The 18482-nt window shown below is 40.0% G+C and overlaps 1 protein-coding gene across 2 annotated transcripts in view; it reads right to left on the reverse strand.

The window, feature by feature from the left end:
• The window catches only part of Il1rap (interleukin 1 receptor accessory protein), a 132418-nt gene that overhangs the window by 33858 nt on the left and 80078 nt on the right, over positions 1 to 18482 (reverse strand). For both annotated transcript variants that reach the window (XM_059277109.1, XM_059277108.1), the window contains exons 3-4: positions 10454 to 10739; positions 6883 to 7069 (exon numbers count right to left, since the gene is read on the reverse strand). In XM_059277109.1, coding sequence (XP_059133092.1) covers positions 6883 to 7069; positions 10454 to 10739 — 473 coding nt within the window. The remainder of the gene's footprint in view (positions 1 to 6882; positions 7070 to 10453; positions 10740 to 18482) is intronic.

An 18482-nucleotide genomic window follows, 5' to 3' on the forward strand; every position in this document is an offset into this window, starting at 1 on the left:
CCCTGAATTAAGGAGACCTTACAGTGAATAAGACAGGATGACAGAGGAAGAAATGACATGAAGAGGAACGCTCGGCCTTGTCCCTTTTCCCCACACTTCTCAAGTGAAAACACATGCTGTTCTATTCCTTTACCATCGGTTCATTGGAATCCATTCCATGTCCCACAATGCACAGTTCGCTCTATATACCACCATCTAGTTGCAAACCAGTATACGATCAAATATTGTCTTTCCCTTTGTAATGCTCTGAGATCTAAAAGTGGGGCCTGGACTCCCCTCTCTACAGCAGTCTTAGCCAGGAAAGGCTTTCAAAACACAAAGAACTGGCCTGCAGTCCCAGGCACATCCATTTGCAGCTGGCCTGTTGAATAAATTCAGAACTTAATGCTAAAGGATGGCCTCTTGATACATGCAGTTGAATCTTGGCTTCTAGCCCATTGGTATTTGGTAAATTTCCCAACAGCAACTCACCTAGGTTTTTGTTATGGTTGTAATGTAAAAATATCCCACAAAAGCTCATGTGTTAAGACTGGGTTGCCTGGTGATAGGATGGTGACAGGTGATTGGCTCACAAGATCTTTAACTTCATCAGTACGCATAACCATTGATGAATTCCTCAGGAGCTGGCTGTGGTTGGAATTGAGTCACTGGGAGCTTGCACTTCAAGACTACCTTTTTCCCTGGCTCCTTCCTTTCTGTCCTTCTACTATCTGGGTGGCATGTTAAGCAGCTTTCCTCTGTCCTGTCTTTCAGCCATGTTGATTCTGCCTTGCTATACACCTAAGAGCACTAGAGTTGGTGAATGAATTCAAACCACTGACAGTATGAGCCAAAATTAAAACCTTCCTCCTTTAAGTTGCCTAGTTGAGGAATTTTGTCACAGACTCAGAGATGTTGATTAACATAGTTATTAACTCCAAAATACGGGAAATAGGATGCTGTGTTTTCTAAGGGTATTAGGAGAATAAAGTACAGTAGGTCATTTGGAACACACCCTGTACTCTAAGCCTCCATTTCCTAACTATTTAAGATGGGGTTTACTTTTTGGAATTGTGATGAGCACTAAAGATGGTAATAAAGTACTTAGCATACAGATGGCATTACTAAAATGGAAGCCATTCATTTCCTCTTCCTCTTAGCTTCTCAGCCTCCAAGTTGTATTTCTACTACTATAGTGGACCGTTTTTCTAAAATCAAGTTAGAGAGTTCTGCTGAAAAAGAACTGCTGTGGATATTTAAGGATGACCACAGAAAGTAGAAAACAGAAATGTCAGGATTCCCATCAAACAATAAGAGAACACACCCACTCAAAACCTTAATCTTGCTCCCAAGGTGGCAGAATTCTTGAGCTCAAAGGTGCCAGTCAATTAGACAAAGGCAGAGAAATGAAAACAAAAATAAAAACAAAACAATGCAACACATATTAGCAGAAGTTTTGTCATAACCAGAAGATAGAAAGGATGACTGTGTTCTAGTTGTCTTCTCTTTTTTAAAACAGGTAGTTTGCATCGTGTGTGTGTGTGTGTGTGTGTGTGTGTGTGTGTGTGTGTGTTTTCACATGTGTATTTGTGTATGTATGTGTGTATGTTTGTGTATGTGTGTATATATGTTTGTGTGTGTTTGTATGTATGTGTATTTTTGTGCATGCATGTGTGTATGTTTGTATATACAGGCTTGTACATGCGTGAGGGTGCACTTGGTTGTGTGATACTCTCTCCTTACTTGTTGAAACAGGTTTGTACTGAATGTACAGTCCATCATTTTACCAAGACTAGTTAGTCTGTGAGACTACAGAATCTGCCAGTCTTCACGGGTTTACAAATGTGTATACCACAAATGATCATTTATGTGGGTGTTGGGGATCCAAACTCAAGCCCCTGTGTCTGTACAGCGAAAGCTTTGCCTACTGAGCCATCTCCCTTGACCCAAGGCATCTGTACACTGTGAGGAGTCTGTCTCAGCAATTACACATAGAACTGATTATTTGCTTAATCTCTTATCTGGATTTTGTATCTTTAATCACTGCAGGTATAGACTCTCTGGAGAGTGACTGACCCACCTCCTCTCCTCTCCTCCTCCTCCTCCTCCTCCTCCTCCTCCCCCTCTCCTCCTCCTCCTCCTCCTCCTCTTCCTCCTCCTTCTTCTTCTTCTTCTTCTTCTTCTTCTTCTTCTTCTCTCTCTCTCTCTCTCTCTCTCTCTCTCTCTCTCTCTCTCTCTCTCTCTCTCTCTCTCAGTTTTTTTGAGTCAGGGTTTCTCTGTGTAACAGCCCTGGCTCTCCTGGAATTTGCTCTGTAGACCAGGCTGTCCTGGAACTCACAGAGATCCACCTGCCTCTGCCTCCCAAGTGCTGGGATAAAAAGTGTGTCACACCTCCCAGTGACCTTTCTCACTCTGTTTTATCTTCTGGATGCTTCAACGATCACCTAGATGCATCCATGTCTCTATGTACAGTGTGGCTGTTAAGTTTCAGACCCTTACACAAGATAGCAACTGCTGTCTGTTTGTCTATCTACCTGCCACCCTGAAGTCTTAGACGTCTCTAGCTTTATGTGATATTTACCAAGTCCATGACTTACTACTCCCCAGTGTCCTTCACTGCTCATACCTTGGTTAATAGCACCACCATTCATCGAGGCAGGAAATGCAAAAATTGTAATAATTTGATTTGATGCATTCAAGAGTCAACTGGCCTCACGGGACATCAGCTCTTCTTGTTAAAACCAGTGCAATTTCTCTCTGCCCCACTTTGTGGGACAACATTACACTTTAAAAGACACGATGTATTTATTCTTATTTTGCATGTGTGACTGTTTGCCTGCACGTGTGTATATGCACTACATGGTGCCCGTGTAGAATCGTGTGTTCCTTTTGAGATTTCACTGAGCTGGGCATATATCTCTTTTATCATGTTAAACCCCTCTCCATGCTTACTTTGATGAACCAGTTTATCTTTAGCTAGTGTACACATATGTGAATAGAAGACTATAGCAATGCCCGCTGCAGTAAAAAGTGACATTAAAAAAAACATGAACAAATAGGTAAAGGTCTACAGGAAACAGCAGAGGAACAATCCATGACAGCAGTAGAGTCTGACTGCTCTGAGAGAAAATTCTAGGTAGAGGCCATGGATGGGGAATATGAAAAGAAGGATAGAATGTGTATAGGAACAGAAGTAAAAAGCAGTCGGGTGAATGGACAAGTAAGCTTCTCACACACAGTAAGGTTTTACTTATCGGCATGAATCTGTTAATATTACCTCACTAATACTCTCATTTGTAAATATTTCTGTGTGTATCTCTAAACCACCCCCACCCCCGCAACATAACTAAGGCCCCATTGTCCCACTTAAAAGTAGTAATTCATTGGTATCATCGATATTCCATGCTCCGAATGTTCCGGTTTTCTATTATTGTGTTTTGTAATGCGTGTGAAACAGTATTCAGCTATGGCCCATACACTGCAATTGGTTATCATATCTTAAACCTTTGTCTCTCTCCCGCCCACTAACCACACTCTTTCCCCTCTTCCCCTCTCCTGTTCGCTCTCCTGTCCCCCTCACTCAACCCCTCCATTTCTCCTTTTCTCCCTGTTTATTTTAGCACACGACAAAACATATGCCTAACCCAGTTTAATCATATGAATTATCTACTGAGTTATTGCAAAGTGTGTATCTTTTAAGAATATAATCCTGTGAATCACCCTTGCTGGCCTTCCCCACAGCCCCTGTCAATCAAACCTGCCTCACTACTCCTCACCCAAGTAGACACGATTTAAACTCTCTGAGACAGTCTCATTTTCAGTTATAATTTTATCATGTATGTGTAGGTCCATCTTTCATTCTCTCTTAAAAAAGCCTTTCATGTTTTTTAAATTCGGTACTCTTCCCTTTTATATCAGGAGAACCATGCACATGAGGAATATAGAATCATATGGTTTGTGTTTTGCTGACTTCAAACTCATGATGTAGTTCCAGGCCTTCTTAGGCTCTCTGTGTCTCTGGTAGAGAGCAGTGACATGCTTCAGATTTAACCCATTTGCAGAACTACAGAGAGCACTCTTCTCTCACCAGAGGAAACACTTCTACTGTGTATCATTCTATGATGCTGGCAGTAATTGATGCTGAATGCTTGGACTTATCAATTGGACCTTGCATAATAATATTTCAAAGTTGCCATGATGATTTCATTTGCTGGTAGAAATACGTGTATAAAAACATACTTATCTGCTCTATTTTGTTAACCCATGGCATAGTACTACTTTCAGAAAGAGAGTAATTCTTATTTCTCTTTGTTTACTGGTTTTCAAGGTCATACACTGACTTACCATGTAATTAGTTGAGTTTCAAATCTCTCATTACATACTCTGTTGGACTGAAAGAACTGAAAGTTTTATCATTAGTAAATTTCAGATTGCCCATTTCTGGCCCAGAGGAGGGTTTTAAAGTTGAGTACTAAGTCATTTCCTTAACAGTTGTCCGAGAAAGAGAATTTAAACTGGAGAACTACAGTTGTGAATTTGTCTGTTTCCCCCTCGAATTCTGGCAGTCTCTAAGAACTTCATGTATTTTGAAATGCTGTTGTAAGTCAGAGACACTTCTGTTGTTTTACAGCTTCCTGATGAAGTGATCTTTTCAGTATTATGAAATGTCCATTTTCTCTCTGGCAATACTCACTGTCATAACATCTCCTTTCTTTTTTTTTTTTTTTTTGGTTTTTCGAGACAGGGTTTCTCTGTGTAGCTTTGCGCCTTTCCTGGGACTCACTTGGTAGTCCAGGCTGGCCTCGAACTCACAGAGATCCGCCTGGCTCTGCCTCCCGAGTGCTGGGATTAAAGGCGTGCGCCACCACCGCCCGGCAACATCTCCTTTCTTTTATGTTTGTGCGGCCACTCTAGCCTTCCTGGAATGGTTGTCTTTTTATTTTTAAATTTCCTCCTTTTACTTCCTACCAGTCTTTAGCTACTGTACATTGTGTGAGCTTGGGTATGGGTATACATGTGTGTCTGTGTGGGTGTGCATGTATGTATATGTATGTATATATGACTGTGTATTCCTCTATGTGTGTATATATGTACATGTGCTTTGCTATGTGCATGTGTGTGTGTGTTGGGGGTGCATGTGCTTGTGCATGTGTGTATGTGCACATATGTCTGTGTGTGTATATATGTGGGTGTGTATATGTGCTTGTTTGTGTACATGTGGTGTGTGTATGCTCATGTGTGCACATGTGTACATATATATGTGTGTGCATGTTTGCGTGTATGTACATATATGATTGTGTATTCTTCTATGTGTACATATGTGTACAATTGCTTTGGTATGTGCATGTATGTTATGGGTGTGTGTGCTTGTCCATGTGTGTGTGCACATATGTATGCATGTGTATATATTTATGGGTGTGCATGTATATATTTCTGTATACATGTGTGCATGTTTGTGTGTATGTGTGTGTGTGTGCGTGTGTGTGCTTATGTTTGCTGCTATTTTCCCTCTTACTTTGGCTTTAATTGTAAAATAATTTTCTTTACTTTAAACTTTCAATAATTATGTAAGTTTTGGACATTTCAATTCTATTCTGCATCCTTTTTATATATCTCATCATTTTCCTGATGTAAGCCTGTTTTGAAAGAGTCATTAATGATATAGCTTTCTGACATACTTTCTTTGCTGCAGAAATATTATTGTTTTATGTACCCTTTCCTTGAAATTAAATGGGATTTGAATTTTTTATTGCTTATTTTTTATGTAAAAATAACCTTTTCCTGGACTTTAGAACATGATTGCATGTTCATATTAACAGGGATTCTTCAAAATGCCACAGTCCTGCGATGCTCCAACCCTTCCCTCCCTCCATGTCCAGCCTCAGTCCTGAGATGCTCCAACCCCTCCCTCCCTCCATGTCCAGCAAGTCCATCTTCTTTCTTTCCTTATACTGCTCTAATCTAACTGGCCTCTTTCTTTGGCTGTACCAGGGCATTAAACTGCAAGGCATCAGGCATTGCAGGCCAATGTCTTTCTAGTCCTGCAGCTTCTCTTTGCTCTGGCAAGCATTTCTGAGGTACATAACAGAACTACTCCAGCCCCATCAGAACTTCTTTCTAGAGGACTTTTGTGACTTGTCTCAGGGAATGAAATTTCTCCCACCTTTCGCTGTTGATTCTATGCTGGCCTAGCCCACGTTCTGCTCACAGTCTGTCCCACTTCTCACGTGTGACACACAATGCATTGCTCCCTTTTGCACTGTTTTGCAGGAGGCTGCAAACACTGACTCCTCCAAACTGCTTAAAGGCCATTGTTTGTCTCACTTAGTTTGCTGAAAACAGTTCATATGGAGCTGTGTCGTACACTGTGCTTGAGTTTTCCACTTTGGTGCTGGTGGAGAGCCCACGAGATTCCAGGCCGCATGGCAGCACTGCCACCTTCCAATATTCACGTTCCTTTTTTGATAAAACATTTTTCCATCCTCAGATGTGGAGCCCACAAACCAGGGCAATCAACCACGCACACACGAATCATAAATTATGGTACTGACTCATCAAGGGGCTGAGATTCATGTTGTGAATCAGCAGCTTCCGACTTCAAGAGGCAGTGAGTGGAAGTGGGCAGCATTTCTCCAAACAGGCTCCTCGCAGGGAGTTAGCAGAAATTAGGCAGTTAGCTCTGGGAGTCTAGAGAACATCGGGGGAGATACAGCAGGCCGGGGCAGAGAAACCCACAGCCCTCCATCTCAAACAGAACAAAACAAGGAAGCAGCCAAAGTTTGTACAAAGGTATTAATGAAGAAATCAAAGATGGGAGAAGAAAAGTATCAGTGTTACCATTTAACTCAGATGTTTATTTATTATGATTAAAAAAATAATAATAATGTGTTCTAGTTTCCTTACCTTATACCAAGTGACGGTTGGTTTGACACTGGGAGGAAAGTATCCATCCACATTTGGGCACGTGATGTTATGAGTACTGTGTTCGATATACGCTTTATGCACCATGAGTCTCATGGGGGAATTGAAGCATCTGCCCTGCTGAACGACTTCCAGGGGAAATGCAACTTTGCTGCAATACGTAGTATTCCTGAGAAGACAAACACACACTGAGCATGGGGGCTCATCTGCTCTTGATCGATAAAATAGAGCTGGGACTTCTTTACAGGTGTGAATTCATGTGAATATTAAGTGACTTTCTGAGATATTTCTTATACCAATTAGCACCACACACTAGAAAGCAAACAGAAGTATCTGCTATTAATGTACTAAAATATTTATACTCTATCCATGACCTTAAATGTGTATTTAAAGTGTTCATTTAAAATATTCTCAGCAGTAGTATTTTTATGAAGGCAAAGGTAAGGATGGCGTGTTTAAGGATGACAACCAAACTTTGAAACAGAAAAGTTTCCAGGATTTTAGCTTCCGATGAGGAAGTTTTGGAATTTTTTTTTTTTTTTTTTTTAGCAAGATCAAAATTGTAAAAGGGAGAAATAGAGCCAGTAAGTAACCCAAAACATCCATCCAGTGTCACCTCAGCCAGGAAAATAAGGGAATTCATAGAAAAAGCAAACAAAACAGGTGATTAAAAAAAAAAAAAAACTATGACATAGTTTTCAAAATTGTTGTAGGTACATACAAGCAATGATGAGGGCAAAACCAGGCCCAGGAAACAATCGTACAATGAGTGGAAAAGTGTGCAGTGATGTTTATCCAGCCTGAGCCACATCTCTGTCAAAATCTTCTCCACTATATCCTACCCTGAACTTCTCCACTAGGTCTCTTTTACAGTGAGCACCTCGGATGTTCCTTAATTATATATACAATAATTAAAGCTATCTGAATATACTGTACCCATTATCTATAATCTTAGTAACATGTCAGACAACATTACCATTTGAATATGGGAATATGAGCAATAAAATAAAATGAAATGAATCTAACTCCATAGCCATAAACATACCCAAGCCTATTTAGCAATTTGAATGAGAATGTCCTCCATAGCCTCATATGTTTAAGAACTTGGTCCCCTCTTGGTGGAACTCTTTGGTAGGATTAAGAAGTGTGACCTGCCGGGTGGTGGTGGCACATGCCTTTAATCCCTGCACTCAGGAGGCAGAGGCAGGGGGATCTCTGTCAGTTCAAGGCCAGCCTGGGCTACAGAGTGAGTTCCAGGAAAGGTGTAAAGCTACACAGAGAAACCCTGTCTTTAAAAAAAAAAAAAAAAAAAAAAGAAAAGAAAAGAAGAGAAAAAACAAAAAGAAAAACAAAAAAGAAGAAGTACGACCTTATTGGAGGAGATTAGTCACTGAGGATGAACTTTGAGGCTTCAAAGACCTATGCCATTCCCGGTTAGCTTTCTTTGCCTCATGGTTATCATCTCAAGCTAAGAGTTCTCAGCTACCAATTCACCACCATGCCTGCCTGCTCTCATGCTCTCCACCTTGAAGGCCATGAACTCTAACTCCCGGGAACCATGAGCCCCAAATGAAATGCTTCCTTTTATAAGTTACCTTGGCCGTGTGCCTCACAACAGCAATGGGAAAGTAACTAAGACAGAAGTTAGCAGGAAAGAGTAGCTACAGCTACGACACGTGTGACCATGCTGTTCTATGGAAGAATGTGGACTTCTCTGGGGCTCTGCTCTAGGAAAGCTATTGAATGCTATAAGCAGGGCTTAATGGGCCACCCTAGCCAGAGCTTTGAAGGTAGTTAGTGGGTGAGTAATATAGGTTCTGCACCACTGGGTGCACAGCAGCAACATCAGCAACACCAGGTGCACAGCAAAGGTAAAAAGCCAAGCAGAAGGGGTTAAAGGCTCCTTCCCAGGGATTTGCTGATGTTCTCCGGGGAAATGGTAAAGGATTAACAGTTGTCAAAGTTGAAAAGGAGCTCCACGAAGATGTACTCTGCTCTTCCACAGTATAGGGACAGATGCCAAAGCTCCAGATTTGTACAAAACTTGCCTTAGTTCACCAGCTAAGCAGCAACAGAGGTTTTGTTTTTCTGTCTCCCACCTCATCCAATGCTCTTTCTGATACAATCTGCTTGATGCCACCACTTAGAGCATTTTTGGACATAGATAATAAGAACATGAGCATTCCTTGTTTACTGGAAGTCCATGTGTGCATCTAAACTTTATTCCAATAAAATTATTATCAGATGACAATGTCCAAGGGACATCACAGGCTACAAGTTTTCTCCAAAGATCCAGTGATTTAAAGACTTATTTTTTGCGGGGGGAGTGGAGTAGAGAACATTTTCAACTAATAACATAGCATACATTTATCAAAACTTTGTTCTATCTCTCGGTAAGGAAGAGCTAATATCCACAAGAGAGAAAGGAAATGGGCTTACAAATTATTAGAGGATCAACTGTGTTGATAATTCCCATTAATTCAAATGTTAAGTACTTAGCTCACCGAACCCCAGGACTGGATTACATATGGAATTGGGCCTCTCAAGACACAAGTAAGGCAAATGAAGTTATACATGGACTGCCATCCAGTGCAAGCACTTCATTATAAGTAGAGGTTAGGACACAGATACAGGAAGAAGAAGAGTTTAGAAGAAGATTAACATATGTAAGCCAGGTACTGGGAATGAAATCTACCATGCCAACCATGATCTCAGACTTGTAGCCTCCAAAACTGATACCAACATACCTATTAAATGATAGAAAATTGTGTTAAATGAAGAAACAAACATGTCCTATGTATGACAATAGAAAACACATTGCAGATTGATAGCAAAATGGTACTATGAGTGCTAAGACCAATTGTGGTGATTTTTTTTAAAGGGATTTAGGTATTCTAACAATTTTTTGGAGCAGACATTCACATTGATGTGCAGAAAAGAAAACGGGCATTTTGTAACATTAACAATAAAAGACACATAGATGCTTCAAGAACAAAGACAGATTTGATAAAATTTGGTTGGTTGCTTTAGATCGTATTTTTGGATTCCCAGGGGGCATGTGGTATTCACTTGCTTCTGAGGAGAATTTTGGTTGAAAATTTAAAAGCACTGTGCTAAATATATTCGATGCATCCCAAATAGTCTTTCTTCTACAAACATACTCTGAGTGTGGTATCTCTGCCAGGTACTTCAAGAAAAAGCCAAGCATAACAGATATGAGTTGGCTCTTCATTGTTCATTTTCCAGGGAAACGACGCCTCCAGGCAAGGCAAGCATGTAGGCAGGATCCAGGGCCATGGAAAGAAGCCAATAAACTCAACCCCAGAGTCAGACAACATTGCTGTCTTCTTAAAAGGAACCATCCGTGAAGAATATTCTCAAAGACATACTCTCTGCACACCTCCTTCCTCCCATATCAGCTGGGCCACTGAGGTAAGGCATAACCCATCTAAATGTGTCCTTCCCCTGCCTGGTTGTCATGGCATATTCATGATTTAAATAAAACCCCAGGGACTACAAGGACAAGAGAAAGTCATGCTGGGAAGCAGCCTACCTCAACATGCAGGTGTAATTGCCTGTGTCATTGAGGAGGGTGGGCCGGAACCAGAGCACATCTTTCTCCTTACTGATGCGATTCTCCGGGAGGCGGAAGTTAATGGGCTCCTCCAGGTCCCGGTCTTGCCTCGTCCAGTACCAGATCAGGGTAAGGCCAGAGGAATGGGCCGTGCTGTAGTTGTACTTCAAGAAGTGTTCAAAGAGGGGACACTTGATGCGAGCTGGCTCATCTTCAAACACTTGGATTTGTCGCATGGTATCTAGTCCCCAGTCATCACAGCGTTCTGAAAAAAACAAACAAACAAAAAAGCAAAGAGAAGGGGTAGATGAGTCATTTCTCAATAAAGACCTCCAGAACACTGCCTCCTTGATACTTTCCTGGCCTTTTTGTCCAGACATCTCCAATAACTTCCCTCTGATAAATATACACAATAAGCACCTGCCAGGAGAAGGAATTACTTCTCTCCATTTCTTTATCATTTTCTGCTGTGTTTTCTGGTGACAGTTATAGGTGACTATGGTACTGTGGAATCCTTCAAGGAATGTCTTAAAGAGAAGGCATGGCTTTATTAAGCCACAGAGACAGAAAGGTCTTGATGATGAAATCATAGCTGAAAAGATACTCCTTGTCTAGAGGGAGAGAAGACTCGTAGTTCTCCCCAGGTCTCCTGCTTTTCAGGACAGACCTCTACTTCTCAGCAGAAATATAATGCAAGTCACAAACTCAATAGAGGATACCTCCTTGCCCCATTAAAAAGGAAAAATGAAATACTATATTTTGTTAACTGATAAATGCAATAAACCCAATACATTAGTGATCTTTCACACATTTGTATTTTGGGTAGTACATATTTAAAAGTCAGTGTGTTTTACAGTTGTGATGCATCTTGACCTGGGACGTCTATTCATATCAAGGGATGGCTGCACTGTACAAACAGGGCTGTAGAACTTAGCAGGGGAATCTGTTAGTGTTCCAGTGACTGGAAACAAAAAACAATGTTTTTTACAACTCATTTTATAATGAAAAGTAATCACTGGTGTATTCAGGAAAAAAAAATAACGTAATAATCACTTTTGTTCCTGAGAGTGATATCAGACTGCTACAATATGGAGGGTTCCTAAAGAATACAGAGAGGATTTCATGGGTGGTAATTGTCCTATTAGAACCAGTCAAGCCACCAGATAACAGTTTTATTTATTCCTTGTACATTTAATAGTCATATATAAGTACATATACATATATAATATATTATATAAGTACATGAATATATAACATATATACCTATGTGCTATAATATGTATAAAACATGATATACTATATAAAATAGAAAATGCATAGAAAATTTAAACTTAATATAAGCTTCCTTACAGTCTAACATACATCTAAAACTTTCTGTATTATTTATAATAAATGGGAAATAGGGTTTTGTTTAACATAGGTAATGATATTTAAAATAAAATAGTAAGCAAGGCTATGAATGACCTTACAGTCGCTTAAATGAGAATGGCCCCCACAGGTTTGTATGTTTGAATGCTTGGTCCTCAGTTGCTGTAACTATTTGGGAAGGATTAGCAGATGTGCCCTTGTTAGGGGAGGCGTGTCACTGGGGGCAGGCTTTGAGGTTTCAAAAGACTCCTGCCATTTCCATTGTGCTCTCTGCTTCCTGTTTGTGGATCACATTGTGAGCTCTGAGCTGTTCCTGCTCCCATGCCTTTGCTCTGCCATCATGGACTCTGACCCTCTGAGACAATCATCTCAAGGAAAGGCTCTCTTTTAAAAGCTGCTTTGGTCTTAGTGTCTTGTCACAGTGATTGAAAAGTAACTAAGACAGACCTCTGAAATGAAAAATCTAAAACACTGGTTAAGGCGATCAAGGTATTCCAAAGACATATGCAGTAAGATTTCTGTGAGTTTCGAGGACAACCTGGTCTGCATAAAAAGTTCCAGGCCATGAACTGATAAAAGGCATTCTCCAAAGAAGAAATACCAATGGCTAATAAATACTTTCAAAACATGATCAATACCATCAAGCATATTTACACTACTTTAAGATTCTGTCTCACCAAGTTAGAATTACTATCATCAAGAAAACAATTGATAACAAATGCTGGTGAGGATTTGGGGAAAGGGGACCCTTATGCACTATTTGTGTGAGTACAAGTTGGTGCATACAGTGAGAATATTAGTGTGAAGGTTTCTCAAAAAGCTACAAATAGGACTACTGCATGAAACATCTATACCACTCTTGGACTTAAATCCAAAGGATTATATATCATGTGACAGAGATATTCATCCACGTTCTTTGGTGCTCTGTCCACAACATCTAGGAAATAAAATCACCCTAGATGTCCATTGACTGATGAATAGATGAGTAAAATGTGATAGATAGATATAATGGGATTGTATTCGGCTACAAATAAAAATTGAATTATGCAGGAAAAGTACGAAACTGGAAAATACTATATTAAGTGAGATCATCTAGGCCCAGAAAGACAAACTCCACATGTTCTCTCTCGTAAGTGAATCTGATCTTTAATTTTGTAGATCTGTGTTTAATTTGGGGTGTTTGCAGAGGTCTGTAAGCTATAGAAAGTGAAGAGATCATGGGGGTTGGGGAGAGTTGCACATGTTTGATGACAAGGTAGAGGGAGAATATTGAGAATATAAGGTGTAAGCAGGGGTGGGAGCAGAGAGATGGGGGGAAAGAACAGATCAGATGTGGGTTAATCAAAACTAATAATGTTTAACAAACTTTATGGAAATCCACTATTTGGGGAGCTAATTAAAAACATGATTTAACAACAAAAACAGGAGTTTGAACAGAGGTCCTCTGCATGGGTGGATAACGCTTCCTCCAGAAGAAATATGTTATTAAATGAATTGGGGTGCTTAGTGTGGGATACCACCCTACAAGTTACTGATTGGGAGACCCCAGAGACATCTCAAACAACATAGAACATTATTATTACTGTTGTTGCTGCTGTTGTTGTGGTTGTGGTTGTGGTTGTGGTTGTTATTGTTCTTGGCTGCCTACTGTAACTAGATGATATGACCCTATGGCTGAACATAGCACAGTTTGGTTCCAAAACACACAGATCAAGCTGGAACTGACTAGGAAACTTCCTTTATGCTGGCTCGCTCTCACAGCGTTGGGATGTGTTTTGGAGGCCACTGGAGGGGAAAAAAAATCAATGGACTTACTCAGTGGCAGACTGCCTGATATAATACTGATCTGCCAGACAAGATGTATCCCTTCATAAAATAGTGGTATGCCTGTTATGGGGGTGACCAACTGCTTTCTGATTAGATTTTAGGCCTGTTGCACAGAAAAGAATTAATGCCTTGTACTGTAAACCTACTTGGTCAAAATCCCGTGGCTGGGAAGGTCATGCCGTGGTGGAGAATGACTTACTACTGTTGTTTTGTGAAGTATACATGTTCTCAAATTGTCTTCTAAATATTTATGTTTAAATCTATACATTAGTGCTGCTTTCAACCTGGTCAGAGAAGCTTCTCTTTTATTTTTGCAGTGAGCAGCAGTCAATGCAGAGACTCAGAAATGGTCAAAGGGCTGAGAATAATGACTATTGAGTGTTCAGCCCTGTTGTCAATCTTCCTATAACCAACACCCACCGAAGATAACATCAGAGAGGACTGAAAGAACATAAGAGCTGGAGAATGTCCCAGAGTGCTGTAAAAGGCTGTCTCCTGGACAGGACTTGGCACTCACAAACTCACAAACAATAGCAGTGGTTGGTTACCCACACAAGACCTGCACAAGATCAAGCCAATCCACACCCCAGCATGGACTAGACAAGGGCTCATGAATTCTCATCCCTAGTAAGGAGCTCTTGGTAGTTGGCAGCTTCTAGGGGAGGGAGAGTCTTCTTCAAGTGTGTGGCCACTGGTAGGTTGCCCATGTGGTCGTGGATGCCCCACATCCATGCACATTTGAGCATCACTGATTAGACTCACTACGCCAGAAAAAAAGAAGAAATAAAGGTGGGAGGGGTATGTTGAGTGGCTTCCAGAGGGGTGCGAGGGAAGAATAAAGGGTGGAAATGATCAAGATATATTGTATACATGAAAAAGCATTAAAATATCAACTAAGTAAAATATTGTTAAAAAATAAAATGACCACTTCCTTTCTAAACTTTTTTACATATCCCACTTTTAATCACAGGTAATAGAAGGACTCATCATGTACAGACACTAAAGCTGTAATTATCTAAGTAAGCTGTTTTTTAAATAATGTTTTTATTATTTTATATCATGTATTTTGTTCATGTTTCTGTCCCTCTGAAATGCCTTCCAGATCCTCAGCTATATCCCTACCCTCCCAACTACATGTTCTCTCCCTCCTTCTCTCTTTTAAAACACTTCTTAAAGTTGCATTAATTATAATATCCTCATATTCATTGAATGTTACTATTTTATAGCTTTTAAAAATATTTTCATTATCACATTTACCTGCACAAGTTGCTCAAAATGTGAAAGATATTTTTCCTCTGGAATGATTAATTAGGATTATGATATATAACATTAGAATGATATATATATATATATATATATATAATTTATAGGTAATCATTAAATATAAAATTTTACTGAACTCACATTTTTTAAAAAAAAGTTTTTATTTATGTTTATTTTACATGTAACAGTGTTTTGCCTGCACGTATGTGTGTGCACCACATGCATACATGGTGCCCTCAGACACCACAGAAGAGGACATTGAATTCCCTGGAATTGCAATTACAGAAAGCTTTGAGATACCATGTGAATGCTGGGAACTGAACCTGGGTCCTCTGGAAGAGCTGGGCCATCTCACCATTATAGTGGGTAGCCATTTCAGCTTTGATCTGGAATTTCCAACCCCCACTGAGGCTTCGGTAACTGTCACGCCTACAAGGTGGAGCCGAGAGAGGACCCTGAAGGCCCGAGATCCAGATGCGCCGTCTCTCTTGGTTCCTGGACCCTGGATGCTGGAGGTAGACCAAGCAGAGTTCTCCAGAGAACACCGCTGGACTGTGCTACACCTTTCCCAGACTCTGTAAACTATTCATTCACTTGTAAGTTACCCCACAACATAAACCTCCCTTTTAACTACGTGGAGTGGCCTTAATAATTTCACCAATACACCATCTCTAAATCCTGTCTTTAATAAGTCGAACAGTTTGCTTCTGAGTGAGAAGGGTGAGGTAGTGGATGGCAATCACCACTTATATGTCACCACTTAGGGCATCTTTTCCCCCCAGAAATTAAAGTTACAGATATTTTAAACTCCTCCTCTGATGTACCTGCTTTATCTCTCTCAACATAAAATTATTTTGAACCATCATTTGAAGACTCTCGAGGTGGTCTTCTGAACCAACCTGTATTCTTTTCTGCTCCACAGCATCACCCTGTACAAGGGGATGCTGCACTGTTTCCACTCCCTGCCCCCTTGAATCTGGGCTACCACTGAAAGTCACATTGACAGATATAATGCAGCCAAGGATCTTAAAACTTACACCCTTTTTGTCTTCTTGGGACCCTCTTATCACTATAAGAATAAACCTGGCTCAACTCGGAGCTGAAATGTGCAACAACTTGTGTACACATGGGCCACATCCAAAAGGACAGCTGTCTGGCCAAAGCCCAAACCTAACTGCCCGGCCAGCCTAGAGTAACCCTCTCTGGCAACCTGCAGACTCATGAGGCCAGCCACATGTGTAACAGTTAAAGTGAAGTCTTGTCATTAAAGTTGAGGATTGCTCTACAACCTTTTTGCCACAGTAACATAAGATAAAAATTATTTTTTATTATATTTATAATGTATAATTTTTATTATAAAAAACAGTCAACATAAGATAAAAATTATTTTACTTTTGACAAAAGTCAGGAATTGCATCAGAAAAAAAGAAAAAGGAAAATATGTGACCTCTAAGTAATCCTCCAGGAAATTCCACAGTACTTTCCAAGACTCAGCAGTGAGTAACTTTTGATTCTCTTTCATTAACATTGCTTTTTGTATTCAACATGCATGGAGAACTGGAACGTCCAAAGGCTGCTTACATCAACATGCATTTGTGATAACTGCATAGTATTATTTTTATAAAATATGAATTACATTTCCATTAGTGCTATGAAGCTGCAGAAAAAGTCCATTTAGTTTACAGAAAATTACAATATCAGCTTTCCTGATAAGCTTAATAGTTCTAATATGTGCACCCAGTTTCACTACATTCTTGAGCTCCACTAAAACCAAAATATTTATCCAAGACATGATCCAAAGTAACAACAAGAAAAAGAGAAATGACTATGTGACTATGTCAATAGTAAAGGGACACAGGATAACAAATTTAGCAAATTTCAAAATATTAATCTTAAGCCAGCAAGGAAATGTTGGAGAACAAACTGAGCTGCAATCCTGAATGCAGCCAAGATTTAGAAACTGTCAGCACCAACACAAGGAGTCATCATTGCTGATTGCCCTACATACCCAGGCCTCCTCCTCACATACAGACATCTTAAGTAAGAAGAGGTGTGTGACTTACTTAGGTCAATATACAAATGCCACTTGTGGTGGGTGTTTTAATGGCTAGGGTGCATTTCCTCAAGCTCTCTTTTATCTTATGAAATATGACACATATACTGAGACTCCTTGTTTAGTTCCTCCTTGTAATGCATGAGGTCTTCTAAGTCATAGTGATTGAGATTTGCTTGTTACTAATAGCATCAATATAGCCTAACCTGGCAAATGAATCAGATACTCCAAACACTAACGACGTGGGAGAGTGGTAAAATAGAAAGGATTAGAAGAAAACTATCAATCAAAGTTATATCCTGAGCTCCCATTTCTCTCACTGAGCAGTGTTCAACATGCACCTCCAAAGTAAGGGCATCCAAATTTTTTTTTAGTTTTTCTGTTTGTTTGGTTGGTTGGTTGGTTTTGTGGGATTTTTTTTTTTTGACAGTGTTTCTCTGATGTAGCTTTGGTGCCTGTCCTGGATCTCGCTCTGTAGACCAGGCTGGCCTCAAACTCACAAAGATCCGCCAGGCTCTGTCTCCCGAGTGCTGGGATTAAAGGCGTGTGCCACCACTGTCTGGCTCCAAATTATTTTTTAAAGATAGGGTGGTTACTATGTAGCTCTATCTGGCCTGGAACTTGCTATGTAGACCAGAAGGTCTTGAGGGTCTCTTCTCCCCAGTACTGGGATTAAAGTCATGGCCACTACAACATTTTTCTAACATTCAGACTTCTGCACACACCCACAAGCAAGAAAACAAAACAATCTCAGCGAAAGACCAAATATTTGAACTTGAGGCTCTTGAACTCACTGAGCAGCCACATCCCCCAAGGAGAGTTTTGAAGTTAAGTCTCGCATTCACATTTAGCTTCTTAAATAGGATTATACAACCCAGGAAGAATCTGAGAAAAATGTCTGCATAAAGTATACAACTCAACGACATAAAATAAAGGGATTTGGTGAAAACTAAGATTATTCAAAGAAAACACTTTAAAAAGCATTGCAGTTCTTATCTTCAGAGAGGTGGGGAGCAGACCCACATTCCTGCAGGAAAATAAGATCCTGTAATGGAGTAATACTCAGAGAGACAAAGACTGGAATTCCAGTGTAACTACAAATGTAAAACTGTAATGCATGGTTTTTTAAAAGTTAAAATTGATGTCTTTCCTTAAACTGTAAAGAGAAAAGGAAAGTATATAGAAAACAGACGTTGAAATTAGAAAGCCAGTCGAGGAAGTGCAGCATTTCATGATACAAGCCACAAAAAGAAGGGAAATTAAAGAGAAAGAAGAAAACTTGCAATTAAATAACTCAAAGGAAAAAGTTCCAGAGTGGAAATATAGAACACTCTGATGAAAAGGCCCCTATCATTATGCCCATTATGCCCCACCACAGTCAGTGAAAATAGATGTATACCAGTAGGGTGTTTTGAAAATATTATAATGATAGAAATGATTTTACAAACTACAACAGAGTAAGAATGACAAAAACTGCATACTTAAGTAACATCAGAC

Source organism: Peromyscus eremicus, chromosome 12 (genome assembly GCF_949786415.1).
Source record: "Peromyscus eremicus chromosome 12, PerEre_H2_v1, whole genome shotgun sequence".
Taxonomy (NCBI): domain Eukaryota; kingdom Metazoa; phylum Chordata; class Mammalia; order Rodentia; family Cricetidae; genus Peromyscus; species Peromyscus eremicus.